We start from the raw sequence: 15397 nt of genomic DNA, 5'->3' as shown, positions 1-15397 counted from the left end.
AACATCTGTGATAACTTTATTGATGTATAAATGTCACACAGAAGCAGATATGTCCATGTATGTCAACTTTGGCCAAGAAATAGAATGTTCAAGCATGCTATTCGCATGTTCTTGGCAGGGGGGGTGATCTCTCTTTCTTCCTCTCTGTTGAGTTTCTAGTACATGGCCATAAACCCCAGTCTGTTCTTAGTTGTATCTTTGGAAAACGTATTGCTCTTGTCAGATAATTTTCTATGGCAGTCATTCTTTCTAACCTTAATATGTAAGGTATATTTCTTTGTATAAATATTACATAGATAAACATTCTTTGAGACACTTATGTTTTGGCTTTTAAACCCTCTCTTTCCTCAACAGCTTGTTTACTCACCAAAGCCTCTTGACCTCTGTCTTCTAGTATGGCCCCACTTTGAGTTTTATTCTTAAGGTAAACAGAACTAACCTGGCAGGTGCAGGCAGCAGAACTGCCAACAGATGGAAAGGCCCAGAGGTGAAAGGCAACATATGGTGAGGATGACTGGCTAAAAGACCGTTGGAAGCTTAGATGGTTAAGTGTAGTGTGAATTTGAGGCCAGCCTAATCTACATGGAGTTCCAGGACAGTCAGAGGTGTGTAGTGTATCTAAATGTGTATATGTGTGTTTTCTAGAGTATATTATTCTCATCTCATCTTGGGCTGAGCTGTGTGGCATATGGGACTTTAGGACTTTAAAAGTTCTTCAGGACTTTAATTCTGAATACAAGCATGTTTTCATACAACTTTAATAATAATGTCACTACTGTTGGCTTTTTCTTTTATTATTTTTATGTGTATGGGTATTTTGCCTTCATGTTTTTCTTTCACCATGTGTATGCAGTACCTGTTGGATCCCCTGGAACCGGAGTTATAGACAGTTGTGAGCCTCCATGTGTATGCTAGGAATTAAACCCTGTGTCATCTAAAAGAGAAGACAATGCTCCGAAGTGTCAAACCATTTCTTCAGCCCTGACAGTTGCCTCATTGTTTTTACTTATTTATTTTTTATTCTTATTTTTTACTTTTTTGTTATTTTGAGACAGGGTTTCTCTGTGTAGCTTTGGCTGTTCTGGACTTGCTTTGTAGACCAGGTTGGCCTCTTAACTCACAGAGATGTGCCAGCCTCTGCCTCCTTGAGTGCTGCGATTACAGGTGTGCAGCACCATACCCAGCTCAGTTGCTTTTTTGAATTTGGCCTAGGGTATAGCTTTGATTGCCTTGTAGTTACTCATCATATAGCCTTGCTTTAAACAGTTTCCAGCACTGACTGTGGTGGGGTCTTAACCTGATCCCCAGATTTCTAACAACCAAGGTTGGAGATGAACTTACTAGGTAGAGTACTTACCTAGTATGCATGAAACTCTAGGTTTGATCTCAGTACAAAAACTAGGTATGGTGTGGCAGGAAGATGACAAGTTTAAGATCCTTTATTACGTAACAAGATTGGGTTGCATGTGGCTTGCACTAGACACTGATCGTTTCATTTTTACGCACACTCAGTATGTTCTTACTGGACATTGTTTCCTATACATGCAAAATCTTTCTCTTGCAAAATGAAGACGATAGAGAATTCTACTTACTCTACGATAACAGTATGTGGTAGCTTGAATAAGAATGGCCCCCAAAGCTCATACATGTTAATAATTGATCCCCTTGGGGGGATACAAAGTGAATAAAGTGTAATTAATAAAAGTTAAAAAAATAAAAAATAAAAGTCAATAAAGTGAAAAACAAAATAATTGATCCCCACAGCTGATGGACCTGTTTGGGAAGGATTAAGAGGTGTGGCCTTGTTAGAGAAGATTTGTAATGAAGCAGGCTTTGGGCTTCAGAGGACCCAGTGCCATTTCCAGTTAGCTCTTTCTCTGCTTCTAGATGTGTGCAGCTGTTCCTGCTTCTGTGCCATGGCTCTGGTACCTTAAGCCCAATTAAAACACTTCTTTTATAAGTTACCATTGCCATGATATTTTATCAGAGCAATAGAAAAGTAACTAATACATTTATCTTGCTTTTTTTTAAAAAAAAAATTGTGATACAATTTTTTTAGTGTACCACCTGCAGGAATTTTTTTTCTACTTCTACAACATAGCTTCTGAAGGTCACAGACAGGTCTTTAGTATTGATGCTAAGTGCCTTTACCCACTGAGTCATCTTACTAGCCCCAGATCACCATCTTAATTATTTATTGTAATGTTGGGGATAATGGTTTGGAGGTGGGGCAGAAAGTCTTATGTGCCTGTGCAGTAACAACAGACAAATAAAAACCCAGGTAATTGAAGGACCAGTGTATCACGCATATAAAGACCTGTGTAAGATCCTTGAGTTAAAGAAAATAAGCTTTGTTTTAAGATAGCGAATTGTGGGGCTGGCTGTGTTGGTTGCTCAGTAGTTAAGGCACTTGTGAGTCTTCCAAAGGACCTGGGTTCAACTTCCAGTCACAGATATCTATAACTTTAGTTTGTGGTGATCTGACACCCTTTTCTGGCCTCCACAGGCACCAGGCTCACAGTGATGTACATGCGTGCACATGGGCAAAGGCATCCATGTGCATAAAAAGAAATAATCTTTTAAAAGAGGATGAATTCATGAACTTTGAATTATGAATGTTTAGCCTCTTCTTGGCAGACATTTCTCAGGGGGCTGGATTTCTTCATACAGTTTCTTATGATCATGCAGAGAATTACTACATAGAAAAGATTGTTTCCATTTAGGAGACAAAATGTTTATAGCTTAGATTCTAGAAACTGTCTAAAGAGAAATGTTTTCAGTGTGAACATCAGTACTGTCATAGAGTTCCATGATGTAGGGACTCTGGCATAAATCTGTTGATTTTGGCTTTCTAGCTTCCTTTGATTCTTTCAGCAGATTTCTGTTTCTTTACTCTTGTTAAGTTGTGTAAATCAAGAAATACAGTGGAGAATATTTCATCTTGTTGTTGCTTTTAGATTTTAGTAGTTCCTTTTTTCTTAAATTACCTGTGTTCTTTATAACTCTAATATTTGAGATATAATAATTCAAGAATGATTGCAGGTTTTGAGTAGGTGTGATTTAGATTAGAGATAATTTTAAAGTGGTTAACATTCTGAATCTTTTCTTTGGCCTGCTACTGTGAAAATTTTGTACAGCTTCAATTTTGACGTATAAAATTGTATTGAAAGTTGATTGAAAATGTCAGTGTTTCTGCCTACCTGTTTTTCTCCTAGGACAGGAGGAAGAAGACAGGATGAGAATTTGTAAGGTCATCATTTATTAGAGAGAGAAACTAAGATTGTGCTCTTAGATAATTGGCGAGTATCAAATTCTCACTAGAGAAATACTCAAATTGGACAGACAGGCACCAGAGACCCATTCACCTTAACCAAATAAGTATTAAAATCTTCAGCTTGTTTTGTCTTTGGTGGATTAAAGACATTTAGTTTTCCCAGCATCTCTTGTTTGAGTTCATGATGATATAAGAGAAATAATTCAAAATTAGCTCTTTTAAAAATCAAGTGAACAAACACAGGAAAGCTTGATTTTGTGTATTACCGATTTTTCAGAAGCGAGAAAAAAAATCACTTTTCATTAGACAACATATTCTGTACATATCTCATTTTTATATACCTCCATGAAATAGTAACCATTTAAAACTAGTTTTATTCACGTGCATCTTAGTGGAAAAAAAAGAAAGAAAGAAATGAAACTTGTATGTAATTGGTTTATATAGTTTTTATTTGCTGGTTTCTGGTTTTCCTACCTTCGTGTATCTAATCTTTGTGCACATAAAGAGTTAGTTACCACACCACAGTTATCCCCTGGGATCAACAGGGAATTATTTCTGGGATCCTTTGGATAAAATCTGCAGCAGCTCAGGCCTCATATCTAAAATGGTAGAATTGGGAAAGCCATGCACATTCCTTTTACTTTTCATTGTCTCAAGATGACCTACAAACATCTGAAACAGAAATTCCTGGATAAGTTACACTCCCCTGTTAGCAGCTAGAGTAATGAAAAGTCTGTACATATTCAATGCAGATGTAAATTTTTTTTTCTCCAAAGTATTTTGACTCATGGCTGGTTGATTACATAAATGTGACTCTGGCAACGAGGAGGGCTGAGTATGCTTGAACAGTACAAGCCAGTGTTTTAACAGCCCCTGTTGGTGATGGGGTCTAGGTCAGAGGTAGAGTGCTTGCCCAGCAGCCTGCAGGCCCTGGATGTGAGTTCTGGCCTGGGTATGGGTGCAAGTCCTAGCGTGTTCTTTGTGTGGCACCATCCGTTGTCAGGGATTGTAGATTCCTAGGCCTTCCTGGTTAAGATGAAGTGTCTGTCTCAGTAAGCACTGGGTGGAGGGGTTAAGAGTGATTTCCAGCGTCAGGTTTGAACAGGTGAGCTCAGGAGTCAGAGGATGGTACACTGAGAAGTAAAACCCTGCTCCTGTATAGAGTGAGGTGGTTTCCATCAAAAACAAACAGTGCCTAGATCCTAGCATGTGCCTACGGAAGTGGCAAAAGCAAAATTATCAAAATTATCTTTTTTTTTTTTTTTAATGTTAGTAATGACTTTTTTTTTTTTTAAGATTTATGTATTTATTATATATACAATGTTCTGCCTGCCTGGGAGCCTGCATGTCAAAAGAGGTCACCAGATCTCATTATAGATGGTTGTAGTTGCTGGGAGTTGAACTTGGGACCTCTGGAAGAACAGCCAGTGCTTTTAACCTCTGAGCCATCTCTCCAGCCCTTGAAATTATCTTTAAGTACAAAGTCCCACCCTAATTCTAGAAAACTATTATAAAAAACGAGATTGGTTCTGAATTTGTGCACAGGAGTAGAGAGTGTGTGTGTGTGTGTGTGTGTGTGTGTGTGTGTGTGTGTGCGCGCGCACATGAGCAGAAAAGGGCTTGGGGAGGGGTCTCTCCTGGAGCTTATTATACTCAGGTGGTGATAAACTGTCTGAGGTGGGCACCAGGAACCAAATCCCACTCTTCTGCAAGGGCAATGTATGCCTAACTGCTGAGCTGTCTCCCCAGCCCCAGGGGAAAACAAAAACAAACAAACAAACAAATAAACAAATAGATAAATAAATAAATGCAAGCTTCATTATAAAGTGTTACAAAGCTGGGTGTGGTGCTTCATGCCTGCTCCCAGCACTCAGGAATCAGAGGCAGGCAGAGCTAGGTGAGTCAGAGGCCAGCCTGGTCTACAAAGGGAATCCAGGACAGCCAAGGCTACACAGAGAAACCCTGACTTGAAAAACAAACAAACAAATAAGTGAGTAAAAGTAAAATTTTACAAGTTGTGTTTTTAGGAGGAAGGCGTTATATAGTAGTAGCAGCATTAGACAACTTTGTAATGTCTGAATGTGTATTTATTTAAATATATAGTCTAAAGCCTGGAGTAGGGGTGAACACCTTTAATCCCAACCCTTGGGAGGTAGAAGAAGGCGGGTGTCTGTAAATTCAAGACCATCCTGGTCTCTCAGGATAGCCAGAGCTACATAGACTCTGCCTAAAGAAATAAATATCTATTCTGAATGCCAGGAAAGCACACGTGACTTTGCTTTGTGGTTTTCTCTATTATCTGGAAACACTTTCTTCTAACTGCTCCGTGAATAATAATTAAGGTGCTTCTTCTTGAGAATGCCTTTTAAAATGGGAGTGGTTTGGAGATCCTTATACCATCTAACTTGTCTTTTTTACTGATTACAGAATGTTTCCCTTTTATTCTTCGGTTCCTCCTCCCTAGAGTCAGCCCTCTCCATTCAAAGCCAGCTTTAGTTTCTAGAGCTGTAGAACTTGGAGTCTGTCTCTCTTCTGGCACCCGAGGGATAGATACTTTAGAGTGATGCTTTTTGCCACATAGTACAACACAGTCACACTGACATTGCCAAATACCTGTTAGGAAAATTCATAAATAAAATTGTGAGAAAGCATTAATTTTGATTCCTTATAAAGTTTCCAGTTTTTCCTGGGAATGACTTTGATGCATAGAGCTGATGTTAGAGAAGTTTAATATGTTCTCCCTAAAACTTTTGAAATAGATGCCTGGGCAAGCTCCCTGGGAAGGGAGGGCAAGGCTTTCGTCTCTTTAATCCAGTGCAGTCAGTGTTAAGAAGAAATCGCAGATTCTGCTCACCTTGGCATCTCTAATGGCTCCATGGTGATATGCTTCTGAGTGTGAGGTAATGGCCATATTCTTTCTGTATATGTTTTGTCTTCAGACCCAAATCTAAGCTTCATATACAGGCAAGGAAACTACAGATCACATAATATGTAGTTAAATTTCTAATGAAAATCTTGGCTTTTTTTCCCCTAGTATGTATCCCTCTGAATCAAGCAGAACGTATAGACTTAATGTTTTTCTAAGATATTCTGTAGTTCTAAGAGAAAGCAGTCATTAGGGCATAAAGTACATCCTCATGAAATAAGATGTTCTACTCAAACAAGAATGTATCTGAATGACTCCTGCCGATGAGGACTTAGCCTTAACGTTTGTTGACTTGGTCTCCAAAATGTGACCACATTCTAATGTGCAGGCCCACTCTTTTGACCATACAAATGGGGAAGTGGCCTGACTGCTAAGATATGCAATACCACATCAGTGCATTTAAAAAGTTACTATGCACGTTAATGAAGTCTGTGTACCACAGGGCCACATCCCTTGCAGGGGTAATGATACAGTCCTGGACACACTCATAATTTATTCAGCTATTTTAAAATTCCCATAGTATAACTTAATTATACCATGTAGTAGTAGCTGGCTGCTTTTACTTTTTGAAAAACTGATTATGTAAGTTATGGTTCATGTATAGCAAAAATATACAGTGTTGACAAATTTAAACCTTTCCATAACCATTGCCATGCTCATGTTAGAAAAGTAGTCATCTTACCCAAAATGTTGCCTTGTTTTTCTTCCTGGAAAGCCATTGATCCAAACGAATGCTCTAAGATCTGTACAAATATTTGTGATAGCTTTGCCTTTTGAACATTTTATAGACATAGTTCTATAGTGTGTAGCCATTTTGAGTCTAACTTGTTGTTCTCACCATGATGCTTTGGAGAATCCCTCATTTTGCCTGGGCGGTTCTTTGTCTTTGCTGAGTGTATTCTGTTGAATATATCCATGGGTCTGTGTGTGTTCAGATTTATTCATTGACTAGCTGATGGGCATTTGTGGGTTGTTTGCAGTTTGAGACCATTAAGGTAAAGCTATCACAAATGGTTGTACAGATCTTAGAGCACTCATTTAGATCTTGGATAAATACCAGGAAGTAGGATTGCTTAACTTTGTTGAAATGTGACATAATTTCTAATGTGAACATTGCATTTTATGTTGTGAACAATATGTAAGGCTCCTCACCATCATGTAGTATTGCCTGTCATCTTTTTTCATACTTCAGGGGTATATGCCGAAGGGATGCATCTGCATACACATGTAGCCTACTCACGTAGTTCTTGTTCTTAGGAACCATCCATATTGTAAATTGGCCTGAGGCTTTCTCTTCTTGTCACTGTGTCGACAGCAAGCCCAAGCCAGCCTGTCCCTACCTTCCAACGGGCATGTACTGCCATGCCTGGTGTTTTCACATGGCTTTTGAGGCTCAGCGAGGTTTTTATTCTTGCCTAGCAAGCATTTCATCAGCTTAGCCATCTCCAGACCCATAGTATTGCCAATCTTTTTAATTTTACTTTTAAATAAAATTGTGATTTTATTTGTGATTTGTGATTAATTGTGATTTAAATAAAACTGTGATTTCAGTGTGTATTTTTGTAATGCCTAATTATATACAACATCTTTTCAACTACTCCCATGACATCTGAATATTTTTCTTGGTGAAGTGCCTGTTCAAAAAAATTTTTCCCAAACTTTTTCTATTTCAAAATGAAGTTATTTATCTGCTGATTCTGACTGATTGTTCTGAATTCTTTATATGCTGGGTCTACTGTGTTGCCAAATGTTTTAAGAATATTTTATTTCACACTACAACATGTGTTTTTTTCTTTTCCCTTGACAGTGCCTTTAGAAAGGCAGAGATTTTTTTTTTGTCAGCACTTTTGTATCCTCAGTGTAAAATTAACACAAGACTATTGGGAAAAAATAGTCAAATCAGTGTGTGTATGTGTGTGTGTGTGTGTGTGTGTGTGTGTGTGTGTGTGAGAGAGAGAGAGAGTGAGAGAGATGAGACAAGGTTTTTAACCCCAGGGATCCTCCTGTCTCCACCTTCAAAGCTAGGGTAACAAACACACATGTACACACATGTACCTGCCTTTTTATGTGGATTCTGGGGATTAAAATTCAGGTCCTCATGTTCTCATGGTAAATACTCTTCACCACTGAGTTATCTCTTCAGACTTTAATTCTCTTTCCTGATGCACTCATCTAGTATGTAAAGAAGATGTGCTGGTATTCTGTGCAGTTGTAAGAATATTACCGTAAATATATTTTGAAGGCTCTTTTTTTTTTTTTTTTCCTGTTTCAGAAGTAAATTGATATGTTCAAGAAAGTATTGAATTTTTTTTAAAAAGATGCTGTTAAAATACTCTGGTTAATCGGTTTTCACTTTTTTATTTTCATTTTTTATTCCAGTGTTATCCAAGATAAATTCTGTGGAATTATAAATATCTCAGTGGAGGCCCTTCATGATGTCATGACAGAAGACCCTGAAACAAGAACTTACAAAGAGTAGGTGGATCATTCAATTAATCACACTTAGAATTAAAGAATTAAATAATGTTGCATGGTGAAATTTATTTCATAATATGGAGAGTATAACTTTGTCTGTTATACAGGTTTTGTGTAATTTGTTTTTTAGACAAGGTTTCATGTATCCCAGGCTGACCTTGAACTTCTGATCTTTCACTTCCCAAGTACCATGATTGTGTTCCTCCATACCTCCCTTAGGTAGTGCTGGAGTTGTATATGCTGGCGAGCATACTGTGAACTGAGCTATATCAACAGCTCTATGCAAACGGTGTGCTTACAGTATTTATTAGGTGATATTTTTAAAGCCCTGCTTTACGTTGTGATATTCCAAATTGAGCTGCTTTGATATAATAGTCATCATTTTGTGACTTGATACTATATTTTTAAATTGAGCTTCTAACAATTAATGGCTGCTAGGGAAGTCCTATTTTTTATAGGAATTAGACACTGGGAAATTGCCTTTGATATAGATAAGATAGAATAAAAAATAAATTATATATATATATATATATATACACACACACACACACACACACACACACATTTTAAAAAGGAGGGGAAGAAAGTTCCAGAGGGAATAGGAGGGGAATAGGGAATAAATATGATCAAAATGCATTATATACATATTGTAAATAAATTCCAAATATGGTCTAGCATAAATTTCTTTTTAAGGACCTTTTAGATCGGTTTTCCCTTTCAAGCTAACAATGAAAAAGAAAAAGTGATGAATTGCTTTGTATATTTGTAATTAAAAAGATCTTAAAATGGTTCTTTTTGGATACCTTACTATTTTTCAAATGATTGACTAATTCCAAAAAGTAATAGTTAAAATTATGTTCTTTTGGTGAATAGTTAGGCAAAATTATGTTGTTAAGAATACAGAAGGATAGCCATGCTTAGTGGTGGATGCCTTTAATACCAGGAGGTAGCTCTCTAAGTTCAAGACCAGCCTGGTTTACATAGTGGGTCCCAGGCCAGCCAAGTCTACATAGTGAGACCCTGTCTCAAAAACAAACAACAAAAGAATACTGATGGAGCTGAAAAGATGATTCAACAGCTAAAATCACGTCCTGCTCTTACAGAGGACCCGGGTTCATTTTTTAGCATCCACGTAACTGTTCACAGCAGCAGCTCTAGCTCCATGGGATGTAATACCCTCTTTTGACCTCTGTAGGCAGCATGCGTGCATGTAGTGCACAGATGTACCTGCAGGCAAACTCTCATTACTTATGAAATGAAAATAGAAAGATATAAATCTTAAGAGTACTGATAATCTCATCCATACAAGTATCAACTTGAAACTTTTAAATTCATTTTATCTTTTTGTAGGGGTAGCATTTATTATGCCTTTTACTGTTTTGTTAATGGAGATATTTACCTATAATATTAAGTAAAGTTTCATGAGATTGTAGGCTGCCTAGCTTATGCAACAGACTTATTTTCTTTTCTTTTCTTTACAAAGCCATTTATAGGAAATGGGAAAGATTGCCATTTGATTAATGTTTTGTTGAAAACACTAAGCAAATATATATTGTGGGGTCTTATTAAACATAAAAAATGTCTACATGTTATTTAGCTTTTGAAGAATTATTACAAAATAGAAATAACTAGCATTTTGTGGCTACAAAACAAATAAGTAATCACTCATGCATGTAGGGAATTGTTAACAGTAAGACTTTAATATAATAGGACAGTAAATAGTATTTTTATACAGTGTGTGACACAATTTGTAAGTGATGATAAAATATTCAGATATTCCTTCTTTGGTTTATTTTATATAAATACATAATATATATATATAGGAAAACAAGAAGTAATATATAAGAAGACAAGAAAGTTCTTATTCCTTATGCCAAGTTCAGGATGAAAAAAGAAAAAAAATATTTGGTTGAGAAGAAAAACAGCCCAGATAGGAGACTGTTCTAGAAATCCACACTGAAGGCTGGTGGGATGGCTCAGTGGGTGGACAGTGCTTGCTATGCAAGCTTGAGCTGAATCTCTGGAACCCATGGTGGAAGTAAGAAGTAAGGTAAAATAAAATTGAAGTCCAAACTCGAAGAAAATCTAGACATGAGGGCTAGTATTCCTGGTGATGGAGAACCTGTCGCTCCCTGGTGTCTTTCTTTTCCTGGAGTTGCTGGGTAGCTGTGCCCTGGGGTGGTATTTGACACACAGGAAAACAGTGGAGAAACAAGTTGCCTCGCTTGTGTGAGTTTCGCTTCTGAGTGTGCTTACAGAGGTCTGTGGTAAACCTTCCTGCTCTGTAGTCTATGCCTTGTACACTTCTAATTACTATCCTCCACAGGGCTTCCAAAATTAGACTTCCAGAAAAGTTCAAATGAAGAGCATAAAATATTCACTTTAGTGGCTAACTACTTTCTAGCTTTCCCTTACGTTTACTTGAACAGTTCATAGAAAGGAAGCTAATCTCTGGTTCTGTGAATATTTTTGTTATAATTCCATTTGCAAATGAATTAGGACAATGGAAGAAAACTTTTCTTCACCTGTGTAAGTAGTGTACAGGTTAGGGTTCTCTGCAGAAATAGAAGCAGAAAACAACTGTAAAAATATTTAAGAAATTGGCTTATCTGACTCTAGAGGCGGAGGCATCTCTGGTTTATAGTGGCACGTTGGAGACTTAAAAGAGCTTGTAGTTTGAGTTCTAGTTCACCTAGGTTTAAAGACAGAAAAAAATCGTAAGTCCCAACTTGAAAGCATATGGAGCATGAATTCTCTGACTCAACATGTTTTAGAGTGTTTGGTGTGTTGGCAAAGGCCCAACACATGTAGAGGGGGCATTCTGCTTTGCGCAGCTCATGATTTACTGCACACCTAAAGTAAATAAACAGTACCTGGGCTCCTGGCAGCTGGCTTAGGTTGACATACAATTGTCACATGAAAGAAGCTTTGTTGACAGAGCTCCGTATCGCACTTGTTTAAGCCAGGCACTGTGTTGGGTAAGAAGACAACAGTCTGCCTGAAGGGGAAGCTGAGACCAGTGAAACAGTACTGGAATCAGGAAGAGCATAGGTAGAGTCCAAGAAACTGAAAGTAATAGTTGTTTTGTCGTGCATGTGTGTGTGTGTGTGTGTGTGTGTGTGTGTGTGTGTGTGTGTATGTGCGTGCGCACACGTGCAAGTGTACTGAGGATCAAACCCACAGCCTTTTACAAAATAGGCAAATGCTTTGTTTCCGAGCTGCATCTCCAGTAAGAATAACTTCTGAGGACACGTAGAGGATTGGAGCCAACTAGTTAAGGAACCAGTGTGACATACAATTTTGGATTATTTTCTTTCATCAGTAGCGGTCACTGGAATATTTTAAGTATTGGAAGTAACATGTGGTAGTTTGAATGAGAATGAACTGCTGCCCCTCCATCCAGCCTCATTTGTTTGAATACTTATCCCCAGTTTTTAGAACTGCTTGGGAAGGATTAGGAGATGTTGGCTTGTTGGAGGAGGTGTGTCACTGGGGGTAGGCTTTAAGGTTTCATAAGCCCACGCCATGCCTGATCCTTGTGGATCCACATGTAAACTCTTATTAGCTCTGGCACCATACCTGCCTGCTTGCTGCCATGCTCCCTGCCATAATAGTCATGGACACTAATTTTTCACAATCATGAACCCCAAATTTAATGTTTTCTTTTATAAGTTGCTTTGATTGTGGTGTTATGTCACAGCAATAGAAAAGTGACTAAGATAAAAGTTGGTACCAGAACAGGGCTACTGCTGTGGAAGACTTTGGAAATTTGGATCAGGAAGGCAGCTGAATATTGTAAGCAGACCTTAACAGTCTAACGATAGTAGGATCTTGGAAGATAGTCGTTCTCAGAGCATTGTGGACCATGGAGGTCCAGTTCAAAGGGTTTCAGAGGGGAACAGTATGAGAAACTGAGCTAGAGACCATTCTTGTGATATTTTGGCAAATAATGTGGTTGCTTTTGTCTCTGTGAAAATCTGCCTCTGGTTAAAATTGAAAAACGTTGAACTCATATAAGTGACAGAGATTTCAGTTGACTCTGTCACATTGTTATTACTATTCACTGTTTTGCAGGTTTACAATGAAGAAGGGCAAATGAGCACAAAATAAATAAAGTACAGTTTGAGGAGAGAAAAGCACCAGGAAATTTAATGTTTGAGCCAAGGCTGCTGTTGAAAGACATGAGCCTTTGTTCAAAATTTCAAAAGGAGTAGTATCCTCAGGACAAGACCCCACTTAGCTAAACTTTCAACTTATAAGAAGGGGGATATATTTCTAAGAAGCATCTACAAATCAAAGCTTTTGAGAATGTCATTCTAGGAGGGGATCAGGCTGTATCCCAAACAAGCAGCTGAAGGTGGCAGTGTAGGTGGTGTGGTCCTAGCTTTAGAGTCTTGATGGGTAGAAAAGTGCCTTAAGACATGACACGATCAGGTTTATAACGAGAGTCATCTGACCTGCAGAAAGTGTGCGCCAGAGGCAGAAAAAACATTTAGGTAGCTGTTACAGGCATATTATGTTGTAGAGCAACACTGAGCTGAATTTTGAAATTGACTTTCGAAGGAAGTGGCAGGAGAAACTAAGGAGGGCCAACAGTATTTACAATTGGATGGCATGCAGATTTTTTTTTAAATTGTGCTATTTCAAGCCTCTTTATCTTTGTATATTACTATAGCCTCATGACATATTTGTTTAGGCCTTTTTAGTTTAGTTTAGTTTAGTTTTGAGACAGGGTTTTTCTGTGTATTCTTGGCTGTCCTGGACTCCCAAAGTGCTGGCATTACAGTCATCTGTCACCACACAGGGCTTGTTTAGACCTTTTAAATTTTAAATATGTTTTGTTCAAGAAAATGATAGTGGGTTCTTAAGTATTCTTCTAATGATCCCATATTTTTATTTTATTTATTAAAAAGTTCATTTTCTAAGGTAAATGAATACCTAATAGTTGGCTATAATTAATATAGCAGTATTGCTTGAGAGAGTGTTACAGGAAATAAATTCCTTTAGAAGAGTTTTGTCTTTTTGTTGGTTATTTTTCGGTTCAAGGTTCCCCCCCATCAAACAGTGAGACTAGAGGCTTGCGAGCTAATAGCCTGCTTAGCATACTTTCTTCTTTGTTTATGTAATGTTTTATTATCAGAAATACAGGTAAGGGAAGTTGATAACCTCTTGCCAAAGTTTGGGAAGTAAAAGGGAAGAAAGAATTTAGCCAGCATTTTAGGAAGCAGTAAACTTGATTAGAAAAGACTCAAAATTTTTTATAGGTGTACAGGACAAAACACAGCTATAAAGAAAATAGTATTTTTTGAAACAAGTAAAACTTGGACTTTTGTAATGATTTTTCTTTATTTGATTCCTTGGACTCACCAAATGGCTCTTCAAAGGGAAGAGGCCTGGAAACCATGTAACAGTAGCAGCAAAAGAACGACATTCATCTGAAGTCATCACTATCTGCTATCCCAGCTTCTGTCTTTAGTGACATCTACTATCCCAGCTTCTGTGTTTAGTGACCTCCTTGGAGGTCTTTTCAGCCTCCCCAACCTACTCATGCCCTTCTGTTTCATAAAATTAGGAGCCCAGGTTTGGACAGAATCAAGTTATTGATACTCTGTGTTGACTTTATAGCACAGCCTGGCCTGATGTCCTTCTCCATGGACTGCCCATCAAACCCTAGATGAGCCATAGGCTATTAGACTATTAGACTTGTGAGCTGTCTCCATGTTGTGTCATGTCCTGGGCTTTGGCCTGTTTGAGCAGATGTGCCTCTAGAATTCCCTTTACTTCTTTACTCTGTCCCTTCTCGGCACATTCTCTGCATTGCTAATATACTACATTCACTTAATTACTGATATTGGGACCTTAAGAGGATTTGAGACAGTGCATAAGAAAGAGGAATTTAAATAGAAGGGCTTACCAGGAACCTGCTAAAAGACTTAGCTGTAAGCTAACTGCCTGTGTGAAAAGAAGCCCTAGGAACTGCATGCTGCTGTTTTCCAGCAGAAGGCAGTAGGTGCACTACAGAAGGAAGGGGGATTTTGTTATGTTTTGGCTTTTTTAAGTCTTCATAAGGTGTTTTATATAATGAACTGTAACAGAACTTGTAGGTTAACAATAAGGTCTTGGTCACCTCTGGCAGCAGTATGCTCACAGGCAAGTGGCTTCAGCGTTAGGTAATGTGGCCTGGCCAACAGCATTATACACCTAGGTTCTGTCTACATTACCCCTTAGCACACTGACCTAATCTGCTGATTATTTTCTGCATGGGTACGGAGTAGCTCCACATTACATGACAGTGATAGTGGTGGATACACTCCTCTCTGTCTCTTTTAAAGATTGAGGTAAACCTTTTCTAGAAACCATTTCAAAGATGTCCTTTTATCTAACTTACCAGAATTCCATAAACACCCCTCCCCATGAGCCACCATAAGGGAATAAGATTGTTAGAGGTTTTTGTTGTTGATCATTGACTCTGGGGCTGGGGCGAACCATTTCAGACGTTTATGATGGCAGGGAAGCAGAAAGATGAAGGCTGGGGCGAGTTTCAGTTGTTAGCTCTTGCCCAGCATGTTTGCAGCTCTGAGTTCCATCTCCAGTGCAGCAACAGAATTAAATGCAAAGGAGAAGGGTGATTATGTGAAGTGTCCACTGATAATGTCTCCAGTTCAGTTTTATGTGAAGTAGTTTAGTGCTGTTTAGTTTTTTTGTGAACTTGACACAAGTCT

The 15397-nt window shown here is 38.2% G+C and overlaps 1 protein-coding gene across 1 annotated transcript in view; it reads left to right on the top strand.

The window, feature by feature from the left end:
• Ipo11 (importin 11) overlaps positions 1-15397 on the top strand; it is a 180572-nt gene that overhangs the window by 127675 nt on the left and 37500 nt on the right. Inside the window, exon 28 of the mRNA XM_055601950.1 lies at positions 8580-8675. Within this exon, the coding sequence (XP_055457925.1) occupies positions 8580-8675 (96 nt within the window). The remainder of the gene's footprint in view (positions 1-8579; positions 8676-15397) is intronic.

This window comes from Psammomys obesus, unplaced genomic scaffold (assembly GCF_907164565.1).
Source record: "Psammomys obesus unplaced genomic scaffold, mPsaObe1.curated_primary_1811, whole genome shotgun sequence".
Taxonomy (NCBI): domain Eukaryota; kingdom Metazoa; phylum Chordata; class Mammalia; order Rodentia; family Muridae; genus Psammomys; species Psammomys obesus.
Note: the sequence above shows the minus strand (reverse complement) of the source record. Positions and strands in the feature narration are given on the sequence as shown.